This window comes from Macaca thibetana, chromosome 12 (genome assembly GCF_024542745.1).
Source record: "Macaca thibetana thibetana isolate TM-01 chromosome 12, ASM2454274v1, whole genome shotgun sequence".
NCBI classification, from domain to species: Eukaryota; Metazoa; Chordata; class Mammalia; order Primates; family Cercopithecidae; genus Macaca; species Macaca thibetana.
Window position 1 is genome coordinate 112506525 of NC_065589.1, and position 23681 is coordinate 112530205.

The window sequence follows — 23681 nt, forward strand, 5'->3', positions numbered from 1 at the left end:
ATTCATTTGGTGCTTACAATAAGAAAGGAGGTTTTTGTTTATTTGTGTTTGCTTGTTTGAGACAGAGTCTCACTCTGTCACCCAGGCTGGAGTGCAGTGACTCAGTGTCAGCTTACTGCAACATCCACTTCCCTGGTTCAAGCTATTCTTGTGCCTCAGCCTCCTGAGTAGGTGGGACTACAGGTACATGCCACTATGCCTGGCTAATTTTTGTATTTTCAGTAGAGACAGGCTTTTGCCAGGTTGGCCAGGCTGATCTCAAACTCCTGTCCTCAAGTGATCTGCCCGCCTCAGCCTCTCAAAGTGCTGGGATTACAGGCATGAGCCACCACATGAGGCTAGGCTAGGAGTTACATGCTCCATAGTTAAATAAGATATAGTTCTTGTTCTTGAGGATTTCCTATTTTTTATATATATATATATATAAATATATAGACAGCCAGATAATAGCACATTGTTTCTACTTTAAAGGCTGCACTCCTCTTGCCTGTTTAATATTCATCAACTGCCTATAATCTGGGGCTTTGCAAAAAATCATTCACTGCTTTTTGCAGTGATCAGTTAATCAAGCAGAGCCACAAAGGGACTCAAGCAAGAATAGTAGAAGGCTGGCTTCTGGAATACAGGAAAAGCCTCTGTTAGCCAGAGCCCAAGGTTCTAAACTCAGACAAAGTCAAAGGCTGGGAAGAAAGCAATGTGTGCGTACAGATAGCATGGACCCAGGAGATCAGCCCCAGGGATGGAGATCAGATGGAAGCCAATATTGCTGGTCTAAATAGAGGCAGACCAAGTTTAGAAACTGAAGCACAGAAGTTCAACTGTTTCAAAGAGATTTACTGCAGCTTTGAAAAATACGAACTGAAAATCAGGGGTGAGTGTGGCAGGGCCCACAAGCTCCCAAAGAAAGAGAGGGAAGCTCTAACTGGGCAGCATCTGTGTGGCTTCTTAGGCTTTAGAGCCTTCTGAAGATGCTGTATATCTTTCTCTATCAGGACCCAGGGAAGTTGGGTTGTTCCCTGGGAATACTTAACTGCTGCACCAGGAGGATGAGACAGCTCCAGTGCCCTAAGTCCCCAGCTCCAGTAGCCCTTGAAGATCCCTGGTCTACTTTAGCTCATCTTTCAAAGCTGCCTCACTCTGAGTAGTTTTTCCTCCCTCTAAGAGAGGCCTATTACCCTTGCTACTGCTGCTGCTAGTGGTGGGGGTGTCCTAGATTTGTCTAGTCTGAGTTTGGGGGGCTAGATCTTGGATTGGAGTTGAACTTGAACTTTTATTAAGGGGCAAGGCTCTTGACTGAAATTTCTTCGGTAAACTCTTGTTCCTAGAAAAAATCCAGCATTGGGCTCCCTTTCATTGACCTTTTCATTCTGTAGATACTAAGCCTAATTCTTCTCCCAGCTAGATTCACATGTCTTGGGATAGTACCCGATTCTGGGAGGGACAGTAGTAGGTCATATCATGATTGCAGTCGATGAGCATGGTGCTGTGAAGCTGGCTGAAGTGGCCCTCGATAAAGGTCAGAAGCAATAGGCAAGAAGGGTACACCATTTATACCTACTGGTAAAGTCCGTTGGTAGCCCATGACTGGACAGAAAAACGAGAGTCCCTTTCAGAGGATGGAAGTTAAATTATTCGTTATAAAACCAGAGAAAATATTTAGGCTACTGGAAGTAATGGTTCATTATGATTATTAAAACAACAATGGCAACATGCAAGCTAAGGATATCTTTAAGATATTGTAGAATGCCTGAGTAGATAAAATATGAGGCAAAATAAATGGCAGGGAATAAATGGGTCTGATTAGTGGATGATTTACTATCCATGATGTAGCATAATTTCCACAAGGCTATATTCTAAAATATGCAGTTAATGCCATAGAAAGCACAAAAGTATACAACGCACTGGGATCTCAATATGCCAAATGCACTGTAGAGTCCAGTGGGGTTGATCTTGCTGAGGATGGCCATGCCTCAACAAAGTTTAGTCTCCTAGATCTTAGGTCATTTGTATTATCTGATAGCATAAAGGTACATGGCATCATGGAAAGAGCTAAGTACCACATTGGAGAAATCTCCCCGGATACCCAAGGATCCCCTAGGAATTTCATTCTGTTCGTATCCCGCTACCAGTAGAGGACAGAGCCATCTCAGATGCAGCCTCTACCAATCGCGAGATTCCTTCTCCCAGATCTTTATGTCGTCTCAGAAGAATGGTATTTGTTTTTTTTACTGTGAGTGTGTGTGTGTGTGTGTGTGTGTGTGTGTGTCCCTGTCCTGGATCCACTTCACACTGTGTTAAGCAAAGTGGCTGAGAAAATGCAGAGTTCTTTCAGGCTGAGACCTATTATGTTGCTCTATATCGGATAATCATAAGGGCTGTTTACACAGTAGGATAGAATTCACTGTTTTATTTTTCAACATTTAACACAGTGAAAGATTTAAACATAAATTATTTGATTGGCTCACTCAGTTACTTGCAGGGAAGCTCCTGAATCGCTGCTTGATCCCCATGCTCCACCAACCAATTCCTGAAACTTGGAACTGAAGCATATTTTTTAGAAACACCAATGCAACAGAAATAAATGTGATTACCCTGGGACCAGTATACCTTATTCTGACCCATACTTCCCTCTCTCTAGGATTGCCCTCTACTGGGAAATGTGTCTTGTTCTTTGGCCATTCTCATGTAGAGACACTGTTCCCTCCCCATGCACCTGTTAGGATTCAGAACAAGAAGTCACTTAACTCTTGTTATGTAGAATCGTTAAGAGTACATGATTATTTAGGAAATTGTAACTTTGATATATTTAAATATAAGAAACATCTGCTTGGAATCTAACCCATGTTTGTAGTTCATGGGTCAATCAGAAAATTAGGCTGGGCTTTAAATGATGTTTTAACTGCTCTGCAAGGTGCAGGCTAAAACCTTTCCTCTAGCTGGATGCTTTAAAAAGAAAGAACTCACCCAGTGTGGCTCCCTTCTTTCAAGTGTTGACTCTTCTCCAGAATTTGCCTGCTTCTGTCACTCTCCAGTGCCTTCAGGTAGTTGTTTTGTAGTTTTTCCAGCATTTATAGTTATTTTTTTGGGAAGGGCAGTCTGATTGAAGCTTATTCACACATTTTAGAGGCATTCCTGACGAAACAGGAAGAAAAATTTGCACTGTTAACCCTTTGCCTTGCGAGCAAAAGGTTTGTAATTATTATATACATACACTTTCTTGTCTTTCATTCTTTTCTAGTATGTATATCAGAAAAACAAAGGAGAAATAAAAGAAAGGCAAGAAGATGAATGGAAGAAAGAGATAAAATGAGGCTTTTGATTAATGTATAATGACATATCCACAATTACCATATTGGGCAGAATAGTTTCCTGTTCCTAAACATTTCCCATTCTCTGCCTATTCATCACTTCCTCCCTCCTTTCAAATTCATGACAACCACTTATCCTTTAACTGTCGCCATAGTTTTGCTTTTCCAGAATGTCACATATTTGGAAGTATGAAGTATGTAGCCTTTTCAGACTGACTTCTTTTAATTAGTAATATGCACTTAAGATTTATCAGTGCATTTTAATAGCTGCATAGCTCATTTTCTTTTAGTATTGAATAATATTTCGTTGTATGGATATACCACAGTTTATTCATCCATTCATCTACGGAAGGGCATCTTGGTTGCTTCCAAGTTTTGGCAATTATAAATACAGTGCTGTAAACGTCTCTGTGCAGGTTTTCATGTGGACATAAATTGTTAATTTATTTGGATAAACACTAAGAAGTCCAATTGCTGGATCACATGATAAGAGTGTATTTAGTTTTGTAAGAACTGCCAAACCAAATGGTGCAGCGGCTGTACCATTTTGCGTTCCCACCAGCAACGAATGAGAGTCTCAGTTGCTCCACATTCTTGTCAGAATTTAGTGTTATCAGTGTTTTCAGTTTTAGCATTCTACTAGATATGTAGTTGTATCTCATTGTTGTTTTAATTCTCAATTCCCTAATGACATATACTATTGAGAATACCCAGTTTTACAGCATGGTATACTACTACTGCTGCCATTACTTGTACACACCTAATTAAAACTTTCTATGTACTAGGCAATATGCAGAGTACTTTCCATATATTTTATCATAACCCTATGAGTCACATACAACATATTATGCATTTTCAGGAAAAAAAAAAAAACACCCTGAAGTTTAGAAGAGTTAAGTACACTGCTAGTAAATGTTGAATCTATGACCCTCGGGTCTTTCTGACTCCAACTCTCATATTTTAACCACTACATACTTTTTCCTTAAAGTGTGATCCTGAATCTCCTACTTCAAGTAGGAAGGTGAAAAAAATTCACAATTCTGAATTGTACAATATCACATCAGAATCTTCCTGCTGAGAGTGGATCTGGAGTGGGAGAGTCTGAAACACACTCAAGATTAAGAGCCATTATACTACCATTCTAGGATTACTCCAAGTCCAAAGAGCAGTTTTGATATTTTGTTTCTATCTTGTATCATGTATTTCTCTTTGAAGTATATTTACAAAAGCCTTGTTATTTGTATAAAATAAATTATAATAAAAACATTGAGAGTATATCTTAAATGTAGATGAATACATAGTTTTCTATGTTCCCTAATTAAGGATGCTATAAAGTCTTTTCCTCGCACACTTCTACCCTAGAGATAAATTTGACAACGGGGAAAAAAAACAAAAACCTGTCTGTCAAATATCTACTATGTATCATTCTGGTATAGTCTGAATGTTTGTGTCCTCACAAAATTCATATTTTGAAATCACCAAGGTGATGATATGAGGAGATAGGGCCTTTGAGGGGTGATTAGGTCATAGGTGGAGCCCTCATGAGTGGAATTCCTGTTCTTGTAAAAACGCTTTAGACAGGTAGCTTGCTCCTGCCCACATATGAGGACACAGCAGGTGCCACCTATACACTAGAAAGTGGACCCTCGCCAGACTCCAAATGTGCCAGAGGCTTGATCTTAGACTTCACAGTCTGTAGAACTGTGAGAAATCATTTTCTGTTGTTTATAAGCCACTCAGTTTGTGACATTTTTGTTATAACAGTGCATAGGGACTAAGATATACTTTGTGCTAGATAAATTGAACAAAGTTCATACAAAATACTTCTAGCATTATGACAGATTTACCTAACTATAAAAGTCTAATGTCTTTTTTTTTTTTTTTTTTTTTTTTTTTTTTTTTGAGACTGAGTCTGGCTCTGTCGCCCAGGCTGGAGTGCAGTGGCCGGATCTCAGCTCACTGCAAGCTCCGCCTCCCGGGTTTACGCCATTCTCCTGCCTCAGCCTCCGGAGTAGCTGGGACCACAGGCGCCCGTCACCTCGCCCGGCTAGTTTTTTTTTTGTATTTTTTAGTAGAGACGGGGTTTCACCGTGTTAGCCAGGATGGTCTCGATCTCCTGACCTTGTGATCCGCCCGTCTCAGCCTCCCAAAGTGCTGGGATTACAGGCTTGAGCCACCGTGCCCGGCTAAAAGTCTAATGTCTTTACTGGACAGAAAAACTGCATATATTTGCACATATTACTATATGATATATACTATATATATGCATATATAGTGTGTGTATATATATAGTATTGAATATATACTATACCATAGTATACCATAATATACTCTCTCTCTCTCTCTCTATATATATATATATATATATATTATGGAAGAAATGAATATATATATATATTATGGAAGAAAAAAATATATATATTATAGAGAGAGAGAGAGAGAGAGAGAGAGAGAGAGAGTATATTTAACAGTAATTTCAGGCCAAGGAAAAAGTCATTATTGCAGGAACTCTATGAAAACTTATTAATTAAAATAAACAGACAGCTATTTGTTGTGGCTTTTGATCCAAGACAAGGCATTATTAAGGATATTAACAATATCATTGCCTGTGTTCAAACCTCTGCTATGCTTCTAAATCATTGTGGAACTTTGGGCAAGCTTCTGTAACACCTTTTAGATCTTGGTGTACAAGATTCTAAATGGAGATAAGGAAAGACTCTACGCTCTAGAATTATTGAATTAAAATAATTAGACAGTGCCTGATTCACATTAAACATTGAATAAATGTGAACTATTATTGTTTTTGCTATTATTATTCTCAAAAATAGAAATAAAAATGGGAATTGACTAACAGAGTGGTAGAGTGGAAAGCGTGGCAGAATGGTAGTGTGAGATCCAAAAATATAAGGATAAAAATGATATGTGACAAATCCATAGTGTAGAAATTGAATACTCTGAGCATGAAAAACTGAAGAAATCACTTTTCATGGGAGTGGGCAGGGATGCATGGCTTCTTTGAGGAATCTAAATAAACTTGAAAATGTTTTTAGGTAAAAAGAATGTGTATTTGGAGTGGGTGTCCTCAGGGATGTACAAATTTAGAGACTTTAGCACTTTTTGGCAGATAGGGAAACTCCATTTGGACCCTCAGACACAGCCCACTGTGTCAAGACTTGGCAATTTGAGGAGAGATGGTGCCAAGGTAGGTGCTGTATAAGAAAGGAATCTCAGACACATGAGGAGAAGGCATCCTTTCCATACTAATTGAAGCTCAACTCAAACAGCAAGCTAGAACCCCATTTGCAGCTAGAAAATTGCAGACTGAGTACTACAGTCTTTTAAACAAGCCTGTCACTGAGTTCACAAAGGCAAGAGGCATTGTCACCTGAAGCCACAAATCCTGCTAAGAAGAGCATTAATTGTTCTCTATATCACATAGACTGTTTGGTTCTGCAATCAATAAGAAAGAGTGGGCTCATACCAGGACCCATTGCTTTTTTCAGGTAAATTTGGAATTCAACAAATAGACCACAATCTACAATTTTCTCCATAAGGCAGAATGCAGGCTAAGTTGATACAGTATTTACCAGCATGGAAATGAGTTAATGGCCTTGCGATGAGAATCTCGGTGACATAAATCCCCATTCTCTTTACAACTTCTTGAGTTTGTCTTGGTGTTTGCTAACTCTGAGGAGGTCTGAAAGAATAACCAGTGTCTGCATTCTGCTTTCAATGCCATAAACACATTTTGGAGAGGCAGGAGCAATTTTATAGCTGTACATACACTGGAGAGAGAGCATGACCCTGGAGAGCTAGAGGTTTATCATCACTTTAAAAAATAACGGTTGAGAAGGAACTGCTCTCAGTGTAGTCTCTGTCTTTTATTTTATATATTTTTAATAGCTACCTCTTATTGAGTGTTTACTAAGAGCCACAAACTTTTTTAGGCACTGTTTAAACTTTTATTTTAAAATGAAACACAGATACAGCAAACCACACAAAACTATTATAAGGCAAATATCATCTTAACCACTACATGTGTCAAAAAATGAAACCTTGCTAGCTGTCCAGAAGTCTCTACACATTCTCTGTCCTGTCTCTCTCCCCAAAAATAACCACCATCTTGACTTTTATATTATTTTTTTTAACATTTTTATTGTTTACAATAAACAATAAATGTTTAAGTGAACATCCTGAGGCATTATAATGTAGTCATCAATTTTCAAATTGATATGTCTTTTAGCTCCAATATCATCAACATGTCATCTCCCTTCTTCCCACAAACTCCTTTCCCTTAGAATGAATCTGTTGACAAATACGGGCCGCTTGCGGATTTTGCCCCAGCGTGGATTTGGTGAGTATATTGATGTACTCATGGTACCAATCTACATGTTCTTCTCTTCTCTGCATTTCCAGCAAGTGGCAGCAGGACCCTTGATCAAACTCAGCTTTTATATTGTTTGCAACATTATAGGTAGCACTGAGTCATCAGGAGGCAAACTGATGCTTAACAACAGGCTGGTTATTTTCTTGGTGATTATAAAATGGTAATACTCTAATTCTACCCATTATTTTTACACATTAGCTCAAATAATTTCATATGTAAGGTAATTCTTCCTTTCATCTACAATTTGGTTACCCAGTGGTATAACTCCAAAAAACACAGAACTGAGGTTTTTATGATAGGTTTTGTGATAGTAAGTTGGTTCCCTATCATCCTCAGAAGATCAATTAGGATTTAAATTTATCTGATGGATCCCAATGCACTGTAATTTTTGTCCTTATTGAAGTGCTATTTTTTCCTTCTTCAGCCAGGTAAAGCCTTTCAAGGTTAACTTTTGATTCCTCTTGAACTAGTAGTCTTTGATACTTCGCATGTTAGTTCATAACAAAATGTTTCAGATTTATCTGGTATGCTTCTTTTCTTATATCTGTATTCAGCCACTTTTCTAAGAAATTCTGTTTTTGTTTTGTTTTGCTTTGTTAACACCACAATCTGGTTGCAAGTGATAGTCATTGGTATTAGGGTTGCCAGTGTTAGCACATAAAAATCCAAACCACGTAGTCACGTACTTGGGACATACTTATACTGCAAAATTATTTGTTGTGTGTCTGAAACTCAAATTTAATGGAGCACCCTGCATTTTATTGGACAATTAATTTATGCTAGGCCGGTCATTATTTTTACACCGAGTTAATCTGGGTCCTCTGAGAAGCAGGTGCAACTAGATGTGCAAGAGAGTTATTGGAGAAAATGTCTGTGAGGGAGTAAGAGAATGAATGGAAAAAGCAGGAGTATCCTTTAGACTGTGAGGCTTTACTGCTGTGAAGGTCAACAGGAAGAAAGGAGAATAGATAGAAAGAGTCTCAAACTGTAGTTCAGGTCTAAGAAATATTTAGGAGGGTTCTCAAACCAAAGCTGTCCAACAGAGGATTCCCACAAGCCCTAAAGGGACTGCTTCAGTATCTCTGCCACCTGCACTCAGTCATTCACCTAGTGTAAGCTGTGGGAAGCATAGCCTCACTGCTAATGCTGTTGTGCATTAGGAATGAGATAATAATGATATCTCTAAATCAAAATTTCCAATTCAATTTCGGGGCTATTTTCTAAAGGAACTTCTTCTATTTGCCTCTTATCTATAGTGAAAATTATAGTTCTTAAAGTCTTGGAGATTAGAGAGTTAGAACATCTCATAATTACTCATTTACTTTTCTAATATTATATACACAACAGTAACTATACAAATATTACCACCACCCATTATAAATATCGAAAATATGTTTCTTGCATATGCCATCTCATTCTCTCCATTTGGTTGTACTAAATCTACATTGGTAGATAATATAGCTGTTATGTACTCTTTCCCACTTAACACTCAATTTGTCTTATTCTACAATAACTAAGTATGTAATCCACCATAATTCTTATGCTTATATCTCTCCAGTTCTGGAATGTTCGCAATGGCTCTTAGTGACATGTGGTATTCGACAATTGAAACATGTCTAGTCTAAATTGGTATGTTTGTAAGCATAAAATATTTTTTATGGATATTGGAAATGTACTATACAATGTAAAATCTCAGATAATTTTCACACAGATTATATATCAAAATGATAAAATGTTTAGTGTGTTGGGATAAATAAAATATACCATTGATTTAAATTCTTCTGTTTCTTTTTACTTTTTTTTCAGGCAGCTACTAAAAAATTTAAAATTACATATATGATTTTTATTTTTTTATTTAATTGCAATGTTCCTGTTAATTTCATTTTCTGAAACTCATTTCTAGAAGATTCCTCAAAAAAAATCCCATGAGGACAATATTCCTTGAGTGATTGCATGTTGGTAACAGTCTTTATATGACCGTTATAATTGATACTCAGTCTTACTGAATATAAAACCTCTGGTCCATATTTTTTTTCTTGAATATCTTAAATATGTTACTTCATTTTTTCTCTCTAAGATAAAGCGTTACTGTAGGAAAGTTTAATAATAATAATCTTAGTTCCTTTTTAAGTCAAGTATTCTTTTGTCCTAGATGCCCAAGTAATTCTTTTTTTTCCTCTTTCTCAATTTTACTTGGTGTTGATTGTATTATATTAATATTAACAGTTACACTATGTGATTTTTCAGTAAGTTTAAATGGATTTTTAAAATTTCAGGATTACTTTCTTATACGTTTTAGTATTGAGGTTTTTTTTTTTTTTTTTTTTTGAGACAGAATCTTACACTGTTGCCCAGGCTGGAGTGCAGTGGTGTGATCTCAGCTCACTGCAAGCTCCGCCTCCCAGGTTCAAGCGATTCTCCTGCCTCAGCCTCCCATGTAGCAGGGACTACAGTTGCCCACCACCACACCAGGGTACTTTTATGTATTTTTAGTAGAGACGAGATTTCACCATGTTGGCCAGGCTGGTCTGGAACTCCTGACCTTGTGATCTGCCTGCCTCAGCTTCCCAAACTGCTGGGATTACAGGCGTGAGCCACCGCACGCAGACGGTTTTGATGTTTTTTTGTTTTGTTTTGTTTTTTTCTTGCTTTGTTCTCTCACTGAGGGACTCCCATGACATTCATGAATGTTTTTTGCCATCTATATGTCACATTTTCTTGAAACCTCTTTCTTTATTTCTTAATTTCTTTTTAGTGTTAAATATTTTTTCTTCTTTTCAACTTGATTTCCTTTAAAGTGTTATTTTTGTACTTATATTCTCTTATTTTCCTGCTAGATTAGTCTTTATTCCTACTCTGCTGTTTCTTTTATTTCCATTTTTTTCTTGAGTTTGATTTCTTTTTCTAGTTCTGATTATTTTTTTTTCATGTGTTGCATGATTTTCTTAACGTCCTTTAGCGTAACGTCCTTTAGTAAAGTAATATGTTACACTTCTGAAAACATTTTGAGCATGACATTTTTTGGCAGGCTTATTTTGTCAATAGCAGAAATTGGCAAATTTACTGTAAGGTTCAAGTCAGTAAATATTTTACACTATATAGGCCATATGGCCTGTCACAAATACTTAACATTGCCATCATACCATGAAGATAGTCATAAGCAATATGTAAATGAATAAGAGTGGCTATGTACCAATAAACCTTTATTTCTAACAAACAGAAAGTAGACTGGAGTTGGCCTCTGGGCTACAATTTGCCAGTCTCTGGTCCCTAGGAATGTCATTCTATGTTTTCTTGTAGCAACTTTCTTTTTGGGGCTAAACTTTACATACATGGCATTTGACCTTGATAGTTTTCTATTGCTCATTTTTGTACAAATTTAGTTTTTCTGAACTTTTAGATAGGTAAAAATTAAGACAGACTTTTCAACCTAAAGGAGATCCTTCTTCTCTTATTATGTAACAGTAAATATACTGTTGGAAGGATGCCTGGAAGGTTTGTTTCAAGAGTTCACAGGATCTAGACTGCACCAGCCACTTAAGACCTTGACAGAGGCCTGCTAAGCACAATGAAACATCTGAGATTTTATACTGCTTACAAGCTAATGAGTTAACCCACCAGTTTTATGGATGTTGGCAAAAGACATGAGACTCTGGGGTCAGAGGCAAAGAGTTTTATTACTCATAGTACAATGAGTAGGATGAACATGAGCGTATTTGTGTGAGTTCTGCTTCTCCTCAAGTCCCATGGGAGGGGTGGTTGAGCCAGATGGATGCTTACCCACACTGTAGGCTGTAGTATACAAGTGGAACCCTGAGCTTAAGGAACACAAATCTTTTATAATGGGGAGTAAGCATGCTTGTTATTTTGTTCCAGAGGAAGACATTATCTTTTTTATACTGAAGAGTAATAATGCTTGTCCTTTACTCCAGAGGAAGGTATTAGTCCTTCTTTACAGGTTAATTGCTGCACAAATATTCTTTAAATATATTATGAAACAAAGGACATTTCCTTCTGATAAGAAATGCAGAAATATGAAAGACCAATTTCCTGCTGGGAAATAGGCTCCCCACAGGGCCCCTTTTACTCAGTGTTGGAATGCACAAAATCTCTCCTAGTTCTATTGAGTGCTCTTACATAGGCCCACTGTAGTTTCTAGTGAATACCCATTGACTATTTGGGGGTTCCTTTCTTAAATATTTTGGAATTATCAGATCTGTACTTTGCCCTACTGCTTTCTTCTGCATTTGCCCACATAGATACCAAAGGCACCCACACTGTGTGGCTTTTGGTATTTAGGGATTTGTAAAGGTATCTAGTTATTTAGAATTGTTGTAAATGTTGTACTTTTGGTTCTGGTATCTAATTCTCTATCTAGCCTAAAACCATGCTGTCCTCACAGCAGCCTATCTTCCCAAAATAACCCTTTCAAAAAAAGTATGCCAAGCCTGATTTTACTTTTTTTAAAGTCCTCATTTTGAGAATAAACTTTATTTTTCCATAAAATACTTATTTCCAAGATCTTCCTAAATTGCATAAAAATACTTGCCTCTCCTCCCCTTGCCCCACACTAAGTGGTAGTAGGTCGGTATTATTTTAAGTGGAGGGTCCGATGTTTTCTTTCTTTACTTTCTATAACATTCTGTGTCTTATTTTCTTGCTATATTTGTGTACTCCATCTATCAGCAATTCCTCTTACCCTCTTTCCAAATATGTTGCCTAAAACTAGCAAACAGGATAAACAAGCTTATTTAATATGTGTGCAGAGGATGTAAAGCAAAAATAACTATCTATCTTCTGAGATTGAGCATAATCTTAGAAATTTCTGTTGACTTTGTGGTCCTTTTGGCAGTATATAAACAGTCTAGATGAATTTAAGCTATATTTACAACAACAATTATTTTATTCAATTTCAATAGTTCCTCAGTAGTTTGCCCATTATAGCACCTCCTCCTTCAAATTTAGTATAGTGTGTATGTATTAGGTAAGAAATAAAATAAATTGGGAGTGATAATGCAAACATAATTCTCTCCAAATTCTTCTATGAGCTCTCCACACTGGAAACTTGGTACTTTATAACACATAGTGCCTGCTCCTAAGCAGTAGAAAATTTCAAGCTTATCTGGCTTTTACTTGATGTTTTACAACCAAGCAACATCTGATGGGTTCTTACTCATATCCAGCATCAGTAGATCAGAGGAATATCACGATTATATAATTCCTACATATCAAGTAAAGAAAAATAAAATATTCTAGGACAACAGAAAGAGAAAATATATTTTCCCTGGATGATCCTATTCCATAAAATAAAAAATACAAGCTTATAGGAGATGCTAAGAGAGCTTAATGTTGAGAGGGTAATAAAGTTTGTTTGTTTGTTTTTTTTCCAGAGAACATTTCCTCTGAGATTCCCCCTACTTAGGCAAGGAGACTGATGTAGACCCCGACCTACCACACCCCCCGACACACACAATTAACTCTGTCCCCAATAGAATTCCTTTCTTCTAAGCACTGATATTAGTAGAAAAGATAAGATGGCACGTGTGACAATTAGGATGCTGAACAAGTTATTAGGTTGGTGCAAAAGTAATTGTGACTTTGCCATTGCTTTTTTTTTCTTTTTTTTTTTTTTTTTTGAGACAGAGTCTCACTCTGCCACCCAGACTGAAGTGCAGTAGCGCCATCTTGGCTCACTGCAACCTCTGCCCCCTGGGTTCAAGCGATTCTCCTGCCTCAGCCTCCCTAGTAGCTGGGTTTATAGGCATGTACCACCACACCAAACTTTTTTTATTTTTATTTTTTTTGGATTTTTAGTGGAGATGGGGTTTCACCATTTGGCTAGGTTGGTCTTGAACTCCTGGCCTCAAATGATCTGCCCGCCTTGGCCTCCCAAAGTGCTGGTGTTATTATATTTAATTGCAAAAAATGCAATTACCTTTGCACCGTGATATTACAAACTAAATGCATTCAATTGTGCAAACAGGTAAGACACTACAAAGAGTGAAAGAAGAAAGTCCCTGTGAACTTGCAATGGGAAGGTTGTGAAAGGTGTTGAGTCCTAATAGATCAGTTATATTCGAGAAGGTGAAAATGTGAGTGGATGCCTTCTCCATGTGGAAGGTCAGGGGACCCCTGAAGAGAAGAGGACTACCCATTTGTCCTGTGAGGCTTTTGAAGTCTTATTAATTAAGATTAAACACTCTTATAAGTGTTGCTCAGTAAATCAAGTTGCTAACTAAAGGGTGATTTTCTAGTCATTGATTTGTAAGAACTATCATTTGTGTTATAGATTCTCTCCTCCTCCCCCACTGATGCTTACTGTCTAATTGGTAAGTGTAACAAATGATAAAATATTACAAGGCAAAGTAAGCTTGAAATTAATTAGTAATATCAAGTATAACTTACCGACAGAGGAATGAGGAAGTTACACTTTTGACTGCATTCTAAAATTATACAAATATATAGAAAACCAATGGCAGGAGCAATATTTAGGGATATTTAGTGGGATTTATGGTATTTCATTTCATGATTCTTATGAAGGTGTTAATAAACCAATGAGACTTACTACACCCTAACATCCCTAACAACTTCAGAATGCATTCTCTTGGCTTTTCCCTTCCCTCTCTGTTTCTCCTCCTACTCTCCCTTGTCTCTTCCTCTTCTTTCTCTTTCTTCTTTGATTTGGATAAATATCTGTGACTTTAGTAAATATTTAGATATGCAGGAGAGAAACTGAGTGACTTAAACATTTCCTTATTCTCCCAAAAAGATACAAATGTGTGACAGATTGACAGACAGATGAATATAACAAGGGATCTACACTAGCGAGCAACTCATTGTGTCTAATAGATTAAACAGAATTAAACAATGTTCAGTATTGAAAGATGTATTTTAATGTGTCTTATTTCAATGTACTTTGCCTCCCCTGGTATCCTGAAACTATTATTTGTATAATCACATGACTCTGTGTGGTGAATGGAACCCAAGGACTTGGCCTCAAGTTTCCTTTGGCAATAGTGGAAGAAAAATCCCCAGTGGTAGAAAGTCAATTGGTAGAGACAATGCTAGGGACTCTTTAACGTCAGTGGATGCTCTAGGGCTATTGCACCTGAGTCTTCGACTATCTCTTGTTTTCTAGAGGAAAATTCATGGGATAATTTGAATCTAGTACTAAATCCTTAAAAACAAATGGAAGTGTTAAAAAAAGATGAAAATGTTTCCTTCCAAACATTAGTCAAGATCTTACAGTAGAATTTTCTCTTTCAATTTGTAAGAGATTTTCCAGAATGGAAAATGTGCTGTGTGCTCTTCTGGGAATTTTATAAGGAAAGAAGGTGGGTAACCTCTATGAAGTCTACCTCTAATAGAAGGCTCAGTAATCTTGTACTTTTCAAGGAATAAAGGAAGATTATTTTGAATCATTGGAGAATCTTGTCTTGGTTATGGAAACAAGAAATACCAGATTCAAAGAAATTTATTCATCACAGGCAGACATTATCTCAAAAAGACAAATGTCATGCCAATGTTTCTAAATACTCCTCCATACATAGCAACCCTCTGTCATTTGTAGACAAGATCTGATTCAGAAAACTTTATTTTATTTCTAAAAAGTTGTGAAAATCAGGAAAAAATACCATTAATATCAGCTCAAAGAGATGGAAGGGTTTTTTTTTTCTTTTTTACTGTGCCAACATAACCAATTCATTAAATGATGACTCTTTAAAAAAAAAGAGCAAAATAAATAAACACATGTCCCTTGTTGGGCATCTAGTAGGTAAACATAACAACAGCAGGTAAATGTCTCATGTTCTTAAGCTGTTTTGGTGTTACAATTCAGCTATATATAGAGAGAGAAAAGCATACATGGGAAAATAATCTGCATTGTTTTACTGTCTTAATTCCTGTATATATGACACAGAAGGGCTATGGGGTGACAGGAAGATGTGAGGTTTTAAATACAGCACAAAAAGAGATTTGACAACACTGGACCTCAGTAGGCATGAGCAATTTGTCAATATCTTCAGGTCTCCAGAGAGCAAGAATGACTCTCAGGATATTGCAACTCTGTCTGCTTCCACCAGAGATCATAATTGGGCTATGAATTTTTATAACAGGAAAGTCTTCCTGTCAAAGACAGAGACTGACAAAAAGTTTAGTTTACTGATACTGAAAGAATCTCAGAACAGAATGAGTAATATACATGGGTGTCACTTAAATATATAGTGCCTTTCCTTCTTTCTTCTTTTTTTCTTTAAAAGTAAATTCCTGTTATAGTTTACTGGTTAGAGGTTCTACAGTGTAGCTTGTTTATGAGGATTGCTCAGCATACTGGTTTTCTGCCCAGGGACATGATATGCATTTTGGGGAATTCAAAAGCCAATTGAGGTGAGTAGAGGTCATTTGTAAATCGAAACCAAATGATAGCAGAAGATGTGAACTGAAGCTATTTCTTCATCTGCAAAGAGCTAATTGGGCACATTTCAGGCCAAGTCTCTGAAGACACAGCTCGTGAACTCTGTCTTCTTGATGCTGTGCTCATTATAGACACTCAATAGAGGACTGGCTAATGCTAGGGAAATCCCCATCAAGGTGGCCTTTACATGACACTGCAGATTTACCTCAGGAAGGAGAGCAAAGAGAAGGAAAATGCAGTGAGGGATTCTAGCACCTAGCTGCTTGTGGAGGACTATTTGCCTTGTCTAATTTATCTGAAATTGAAGAGTTTGTCTGTAAAGGATATCCTACTTCACAAAGTCTCAAGGGACATTTGTCTTTCTGACATATCAGCTGTTAGCTAGGCCTTATTTCTTACTTGGTTGTTTTTAGAGTAAATTTTGGTTCTTTGGTCCTGTGTCTGCTATTTGAGGTGGAAGATTGAATACTGCATAGATGACCTCTGTAGGTCTAGAACAACCTAATTTTGCCACAGATACCAAAACACTATAATGATAATCTTGAATTAATTCAATTATTACCTAAATTTCATAACCTGTCCTCAATTATCGACCTTAATATTTCTAGGTAAAGAGAGATGTACTGCATTGACACCCTGTTTTTAAAGGGTAAGACAGCAAGAGAAAGAAAGACATTGTAGATATTCACAATGTTGTATGTGAGGAAGTTTTTGAATGACTTCAGAAACCCAAATGAATATATTGAGAAAGCAGCATTTTGAGTTCTGTCTACATGTGAACCTGAAACTAGGATTTGAGGCAATCCATTTTCAGAAGGAAGTGATGGAGTTTGAATCCTAGGAAATCTTCCTGAATAAAATGGCCATGTGTTTTAAGGTTCAGATATTTATAACCCAAAATAGAAGGAATTTTGCTAGGTGATCTCTCCAGTTCTTTTTCGGTTATGAGAGTCTGATTTCTTTCCATGAAAAGGGTAGAAAAACTTCTTTTACTGTTATATGAATGTTATAAAATATATACCTGTCTATGAATTAGCTGATCAAAGATAATACATGAAAAATATTCAAAATACTCTGTAAACCTTTTTTTTAAAATCTCTCTTTAATAGATTTTTGTATTCAGAAATGATACTTTGTAAATGCATTTTAAATTCCAGATTTCTGAATTCTAAACATTATCAAGACAAAATTGTGACTATATGTGTATGTAAAACTAGAGAGTACTGGAAAATGTGGTGAATGGTAAGGGCCTTTTGTGAGGTAATTGACTTATTTAACTTATCTATTGATTTTTTTTAAATGTCTAAGTACTTAATTGACTCTTCCACTAAAATTTAAACATATACAAATAATTTTTCATTCAGAAGAGAGGCATTTGATATATAACATCAACATATCATCATAAAAATTTAGAGAATGAGAATATCTTAATGGGCACCTGGTCTAAACATTTTAATTTTACCAGGTAAAAAGGTGGAAGCAAGAGATAAGTGACTTCACTGTGTTCTATACCTCCATGCTCTGATGGACCAAGAAAATCAATCAGTTGACATCAAGTTAGGTACAGAACCCTTGTATCTACACTGTATTAGGGTTATATCTACTTTAGTGCTTTTAAAATTTTGTAGACATTTGATTGTGAATGGACGTTTTGTATTTTTTCTTTAAAAATAACATCATTAGAAACTATACAAAACAGAACCACAAATACTCCCTTCTAAGGTGTAAGGTATTCCATCATTTCTTGTTTGGACATTAGGACTTTTCCTTCAGTAAGAAATTAAGTTGAAAATAAGAACATCTTATACTGTAATTCAACTGCAGTACATTGAAAAAATAAAAACAGTATTTAAGTTGGGAAAATCCGTTTACGTGTGATTAAGTTTTAATCAGTGCCCTTAACCTAGATCTCAAAAGCTAAAAATGTTCTTAGATTGACAAAATAACAACCCATTCCCAAAGACAAATACTTAAATCAAAGAAGCATTTTTAATAAAAAAATTCACACACACATACACACATAGACCCCCATAATACATGAGACATATAATAATGTATGTCTTTATTTGCAATGAAGTGAGTTTTATACTGAACTCAGAACACAGATGCAAGTTCAACAGTTGAACTCAATCAAGTAAGTAATCTTATATAAAAGGATAACTCCCTCTAGCATATACTTATCCTGTGTGACAGATATCTCTGTAATACAGTAAATTCCTTCAACTCAAGCAGACTGTCCAAAATGGAAACACATTGAAAAGATGAATATACTCAAATAATCAACAGAAGAGCAAAATATAAAAATGGGAACATTTTCTGAATAATGCTGATACCCTCCTTCCAAAAAAAAATTACATGTGAGGGAATATCTAGATTGTCACAATTACTGGAAAAGTTGCCCAATAGCTATTATACTGGTGTTTCACTTAAAAAACTGCTTCGTACTTTTGCAACTTGCAAAGTTATTCCTAGCAAAAAGTTATTTCTCCTGAAACAGAATAAATAGGTCATTCACAATATGCACTGGAATATACTTTTGAAAAACAAGATCTCTACTCACCTCTAATTCTATCTTTCTGCTGGTGATTGTTGATATATTTATTTTAAAATATGTACTTTATAGGAGCTATTGTTACAATTAAAATTTAGGACAACATTATAATTCATGTTTTAGAAACTCCTAAGGCAGGAGGACAGCTCCTACCATTTTACAAAGGCCTTTCTGTTAAGAAGTGATTAATTAAGGGACTGAGTGGCTCAAAGCAGGGAGCCAGTCCTTAGCCAATAAAGCCCAACTCAGTGCTACCCCACTGCCCCATATTCTCTGTCCTCTCTACTGGAACTGTCTTGTGCTGAATCCATGAACACCTAAATATTCAACTCACTCCTGCCATTTCTCTGCTGAGCAATCTCCTACAACCTGTGCCTGAGACTTGGAGACTGTTTGTGGTCCATGGGCTTTAGGGGCCCCAGGGAAAGCCACGTGCACTAGTGCATCTGGATGAACTGCGGACTTTGTCTATCCATGAGAATTCAACTTCCCAAGAGCTACATTGACTCATTGATTTGTATCCAGGCTCCGGGCTCCCAATTCCCACACAACATAAGTTCCCTGAAGCCAGGGAATTTGGTAGGTTTGACTTGTTTAGTCTCTCTCCCCTGCAACCCTCTCTCTGAGCCTCACAGTGTATTTGGCACATAGTAGGTGCTCGGTAAACCCACTTTGAATGGGCCAGGGTTGTGTTGAAGAAAGGAAAGGCTGGGAGGACTTGAGATTTGAAGATTTTCCTACATGTGTCCAGGAAGAAAGATAAGGAAAAAATAAAAGTGAGTATCAGATTCTTATCATCATTACAGTTATTATTGTTTTTAACCAACCTTTAGGAATTCCACTGGCATTACCCAGGCAGCTGGTAGGAGAATCTGGGCTGGAGGCTAAAGGATGTCCATTGCCCCAAATCAGAAGGTGCAGAACCCCAGGTCACAATCTGAGACAACCCCCAGGGTCCCGACAGGTGTTGCCCGCCTCCCATAGGGCTCCGGACCCCCAGTCCCCGACTGTCCCTTGCCTTCTGAGGCGCTGGAGCATGCCCAGTGGCAGAGCTGGAGTCACCGAGGGCTTTGCACGGGCGCACTCCGCTTCTCCGGGTTTTAGCAGAAGCCCGCGTGGGGCGGGGGGGTTGCGTGTCGGGGGGTAACCGCGGCACCCGGCAGCCTTGGGCGCGCGAGTGGGGAGCTCTTGCGCCGCGCAGGGCTCTCTCCCCCGTTGCGGTTGCTGAGGAGATGCTGGAGCGCGGCACCCGGCTGCTCCACCTGGCGCGCTGAGCACCGCGCGGGGAGCCCCCGGGGGCGGGCGGCTGGGGGCGCGGACTGCGGTAGAATGCGAGCCCGGCTCCTCCAGCGCAGTGAGACGTCTCTCCAGCTGGGTCAGGTGCCGGGGGCCAGCCGCTCGCCGCTCCACTAACTTGCCACTTGGTCGTGTCTGGTCTCAGAGGCTCGCTACGCTTTCGGGTGGTGGGGGGCGGGGAGAGTGGGGAGTTAGAGGGTCTGCGGTAGCCGAAGGAGGGATCCTGCGAGGGGGAGCCTGCCTGGTGCCGCTCTTCTTCCCCTCCCCGTCGCTCCCCTCCCCCCACCCCGTCGCTGCCGCTTTCCCTTTCGCCAATTCCGAGAGCGACGGGCGCCTGTGACATGCGAACGCTGCCAAGTGACGGTCCCCGAGTCTGAAGTACCCGCGAGGAAGTGAGCGCCAACGCGGGCCGCCGGCGATGACAGCCATGAAACAGGAGCAGCAGCCCACCCCGGGGGCCAGGGCGAGCCAGGCGCAGCCGGCGGACCAGGTGAGAGTTGGCAGCTGCGGCCAGGCACTCCCGGGAGGGGTGGCTCCAGTCGGCGCTCCCCCCGCCTCTCCTCCCAGGCTCGGCTCCCACGCCTCCCTCTTCCCACCCTCCCCCCCGCCCCAGTTCCAGGCTCTCCTGCTTATCCATGGACTCTGCGGGAAGTTAGAGCCTCTGAGTGCGCTCCGGAGCCGGGCGAGAGGATGCGCAAGGTGGAGAGCCGCGGGGAAGGGGGGAGAGAGGTAAAGGCTGAAGGTGCCCCGGGGAGTCCCGGCGGGCGGGCTACCGAGGGAGGGAGAGGTGGCCAGGGCCAAGGAATGGGGCCTCTTGGCTCCCTATTAACACACGTTGAAGAAATCTGCTGCGCTCCTGATGTCCGCTTATCGGGTTCAAGCCCGGTCTTCCTATAGCCGGGACGCTCGCTGGCCAAAGCGACCCGAGTAGGCAAATGACCTTTAGGCGGACCGAGTTTTTCCTTTCCTTTCTTGTTTCTTTTGAGGAGACGGGTGTGTGTTTGTGAGGTGGGGTGGTCGCGGGGATCGATGGAGGAAGAGGGTCCCAGACATCTGTAGTCTGCTGAGTGGAACGGAGCTTGGGGAGCAGCAAGGCATTAATTATTAAGGGGAGCTGGGAAGGTGCTGGCTTTAGTGATTTGTTGGGTTTGGTTGTGTTGTGTCTGCAGAGATGAGGTGCCCTGCGTGGGCTGAGGGTTATTACTGTCTCTTTCCCGTCCTTCTACACCCGCCAACCCCTTTTTGTTTTGGTCTTTAGAAATCTGTAGCATAACCATACCGTCGTGGATCTCCATCTCGTCTCTGTCCCCGATTTGGGGTGATTTGGGAGTTCGGTGTCGCTCTTTTTCCAAAGTTGGAGGGTCGGGAGCGCCGAGATACCCTGGCAAGGAGGAGGAGGAGGAAGGCTGTGCTGAGCCTGGTGGAGGTGCCGTCACGTTTACATCAATTAGAGACTCTGGGCAGAGAGAGCTGCCCTTAGGTCAGGGATTAACTGTGGACCCCGAGGACCCAAGCACTGGGGTAGGAGGATTGGGGATCTTTGCTCGGAGTGCACTGCGAAGGCTGCTGAAGGCGTTCCCGGCAGAAACCCTCCCAGCTTATTGCTAGCATGGGATGAAGGGAGTGCACGGAGCTAGGCTCCAGCAGCAACTAGGCTTTTCACGTATTCTAAGCACTAAAGAGCCTATTAAGGGGAGCTGTCCAAATCGCCCAGTAGTGGTGGCGAGACAGAGGAGGCGATGCCAGCGAGGCTGTTATTAATATTGCACACTTGGTCATCTCTCCTGGCTTGTGGTCTCTTTTCTCCTCTCCCCTCCCATTCTCTTTTCCCTCACATATGTTTCATACAGGTGGTGGGGATTACTCAATGACTTAAAGCTCCCTTCTCGTTTATTAGTGGGAGGGGGTTGAATGTTGGCAGTTTTTACAAAGCATTTGTTTTCTTAAACTATCCTCTTTGATCCATACTCTGAGATAAGTATGAAAATATTAAAAGATCATATGTCCCTTCCTTTTATACCTCTTTCTCCTAATCCCCAGCACACATCAGAATGTGAAAAGTGGTTAGCAGATATATAAAAATAATTTCAGGACAGGAACATAGATTTAACATCCTCTTTCAGGCTGACAGCCCTTAAATTTCATTAACAAGCCGCCGAGCCTCTCTACTGCTCTTGGAATGATGCTACCAATAAGAATGATTAGTCAGGTGAGAGTCCCCACATGAAATCTTTGCTCACTAACCTGTGACACCAGCTGGTTACTTGAGGCGCTGCAAACAGTTCAGTGATGGTGGAAGTGGGAGGCAGCAGCAGAGCAGAGCACACAGAAGCTGAAAATGTATGTATAAATAGTGGACACGCTGTCTATGCACAACAAACCCCTTTGTCAGGATTAATCTGGTACTTAAAATTCATGTGAAGAGATAGGTTCGAGCTCGAATCCATTTTTCTTGTTAGTGTGCATTTTTTAATAGCCACTTCAAATATTCAGGGAGTGGCTACTTTGCAGAACTCTTGCTTTGATAGAGTATTTTAAGTGCCTTTCTGAGTATTGACATGATTTTAAAATGTCAGTTTTATGCATCTTATGCATGTGTTAAAAGAGATGGATTTTACAAAGAAAGTCAACTGAAATATATACATGGCAGCATCACAGTGAGGGTTTTTCAAGCACTCCCAGAAAATACTCATATCTAGCTTAATTTTGTTCAAAGCTTGACATATGAAATGATGGACAAATAATGTGAATTATGTTAGTGAAAACTTAAACTACTTTCCGTAAGACTACTAAGCTTTTATTAGCCATATTAGTCATTATGGTTTAATTCTGCAATTGCCACACAACTCTCATGCAATACTAGATATAATAGCTTCATAAAGATGTGATTAGGTGTGCTGCCTTCTGTGATATTTCAAAAAAAGATTCACAAATTTAAATTAAAATGTACCTTTATGAAATTATACCTAGTGGTTAAATAGGGCATATGGTCCAGCAAATCAATCACTATGCATTGATTTTGAACGATTTAAGCTATTGCATGTTGCCAAAAATGTCTTCTAGTTTCTATGGTAAAGATTTTTATGAAACCTCGAAGATGCCTTGTCCTGAGGCCATCAAACACCTATTTCCGCTTATAGTACAGTGGAAGACCATAATCCTTCCTCTAACTGAAAATGCTTATGGACCATATAATTTGGTGATGGTTATAGTCCTGTAGAGGGCTCAACCTTCCTGTTTTATTTGATCTGTTACTGTCCTCTGGCACAGGGTGCCATGACAAGAGGACATGCTGTCCCTTCCTAGAGAATGGTGACAATAAGAATAGGAGGGACTGTGTAGGGATCGTGTATTTTATGAATATTCTGAATCATTGGAAATATTTTTTATCATCTTAATAATCTTCCTTTTAAAGATTCTTTGATCAAAAAATATTTACAGCAGTTATTTTTGTTGCTTTCATAACACTCCACATTTACAAAATGTCTAAAAACAAATGCCTTGACATGAGTAGACACAATCATTTCTTAACATGATCAATATCTCAATTAACATTGAAAGATCTAAGAACTTGAGTGGCTAATTGTAATTTATTATTATTTTTTAAAACCCCTTCTTGAATGCTTGCCACAGGCAAAGTACTATTCTCAGGGTTCATAAAGTAACATTTATTGAATGTATTTTTCTATTTGATTCTCAAAGTAATTTTTTGAGGTGGGTCCTGTT

The 23681-nt window shown here is 39.0% G+C and overlaps 1 protein-coding gene across 3 annotated transcripts in view; it reads left to right on the plus strand.

Moving 5' to 3' along the window:
- The window catches only part of DPP10 (dipeptidyl peptidase like 10), a 1406192-nt gene that overhangs the window by 701447 nt on the left and 681064 nt on the right, over positions 1-23681 (plus strand). The window contains exon 1 of one of the 3 annotated variants that reach the window (XM_050751761.1): positions 20013-20445. The exons of 1 other annotated variant lie outside the window; for it this stretch is intronic. In XM_050751761.1, the coding sequence (XP_050607718.1) occupies positions 20374-20445 (72 nt within the window). In that variant the 5' untranslated portion in view covers positions 20013-20373. Of the gene's footprint in view, positions 1-20012; positions 20446-20527; positions 20685-23681 lie in introns of those variants that run through there. One more of the 3 variants, XM_050751764.1, reaches the window with a different exon arrangement.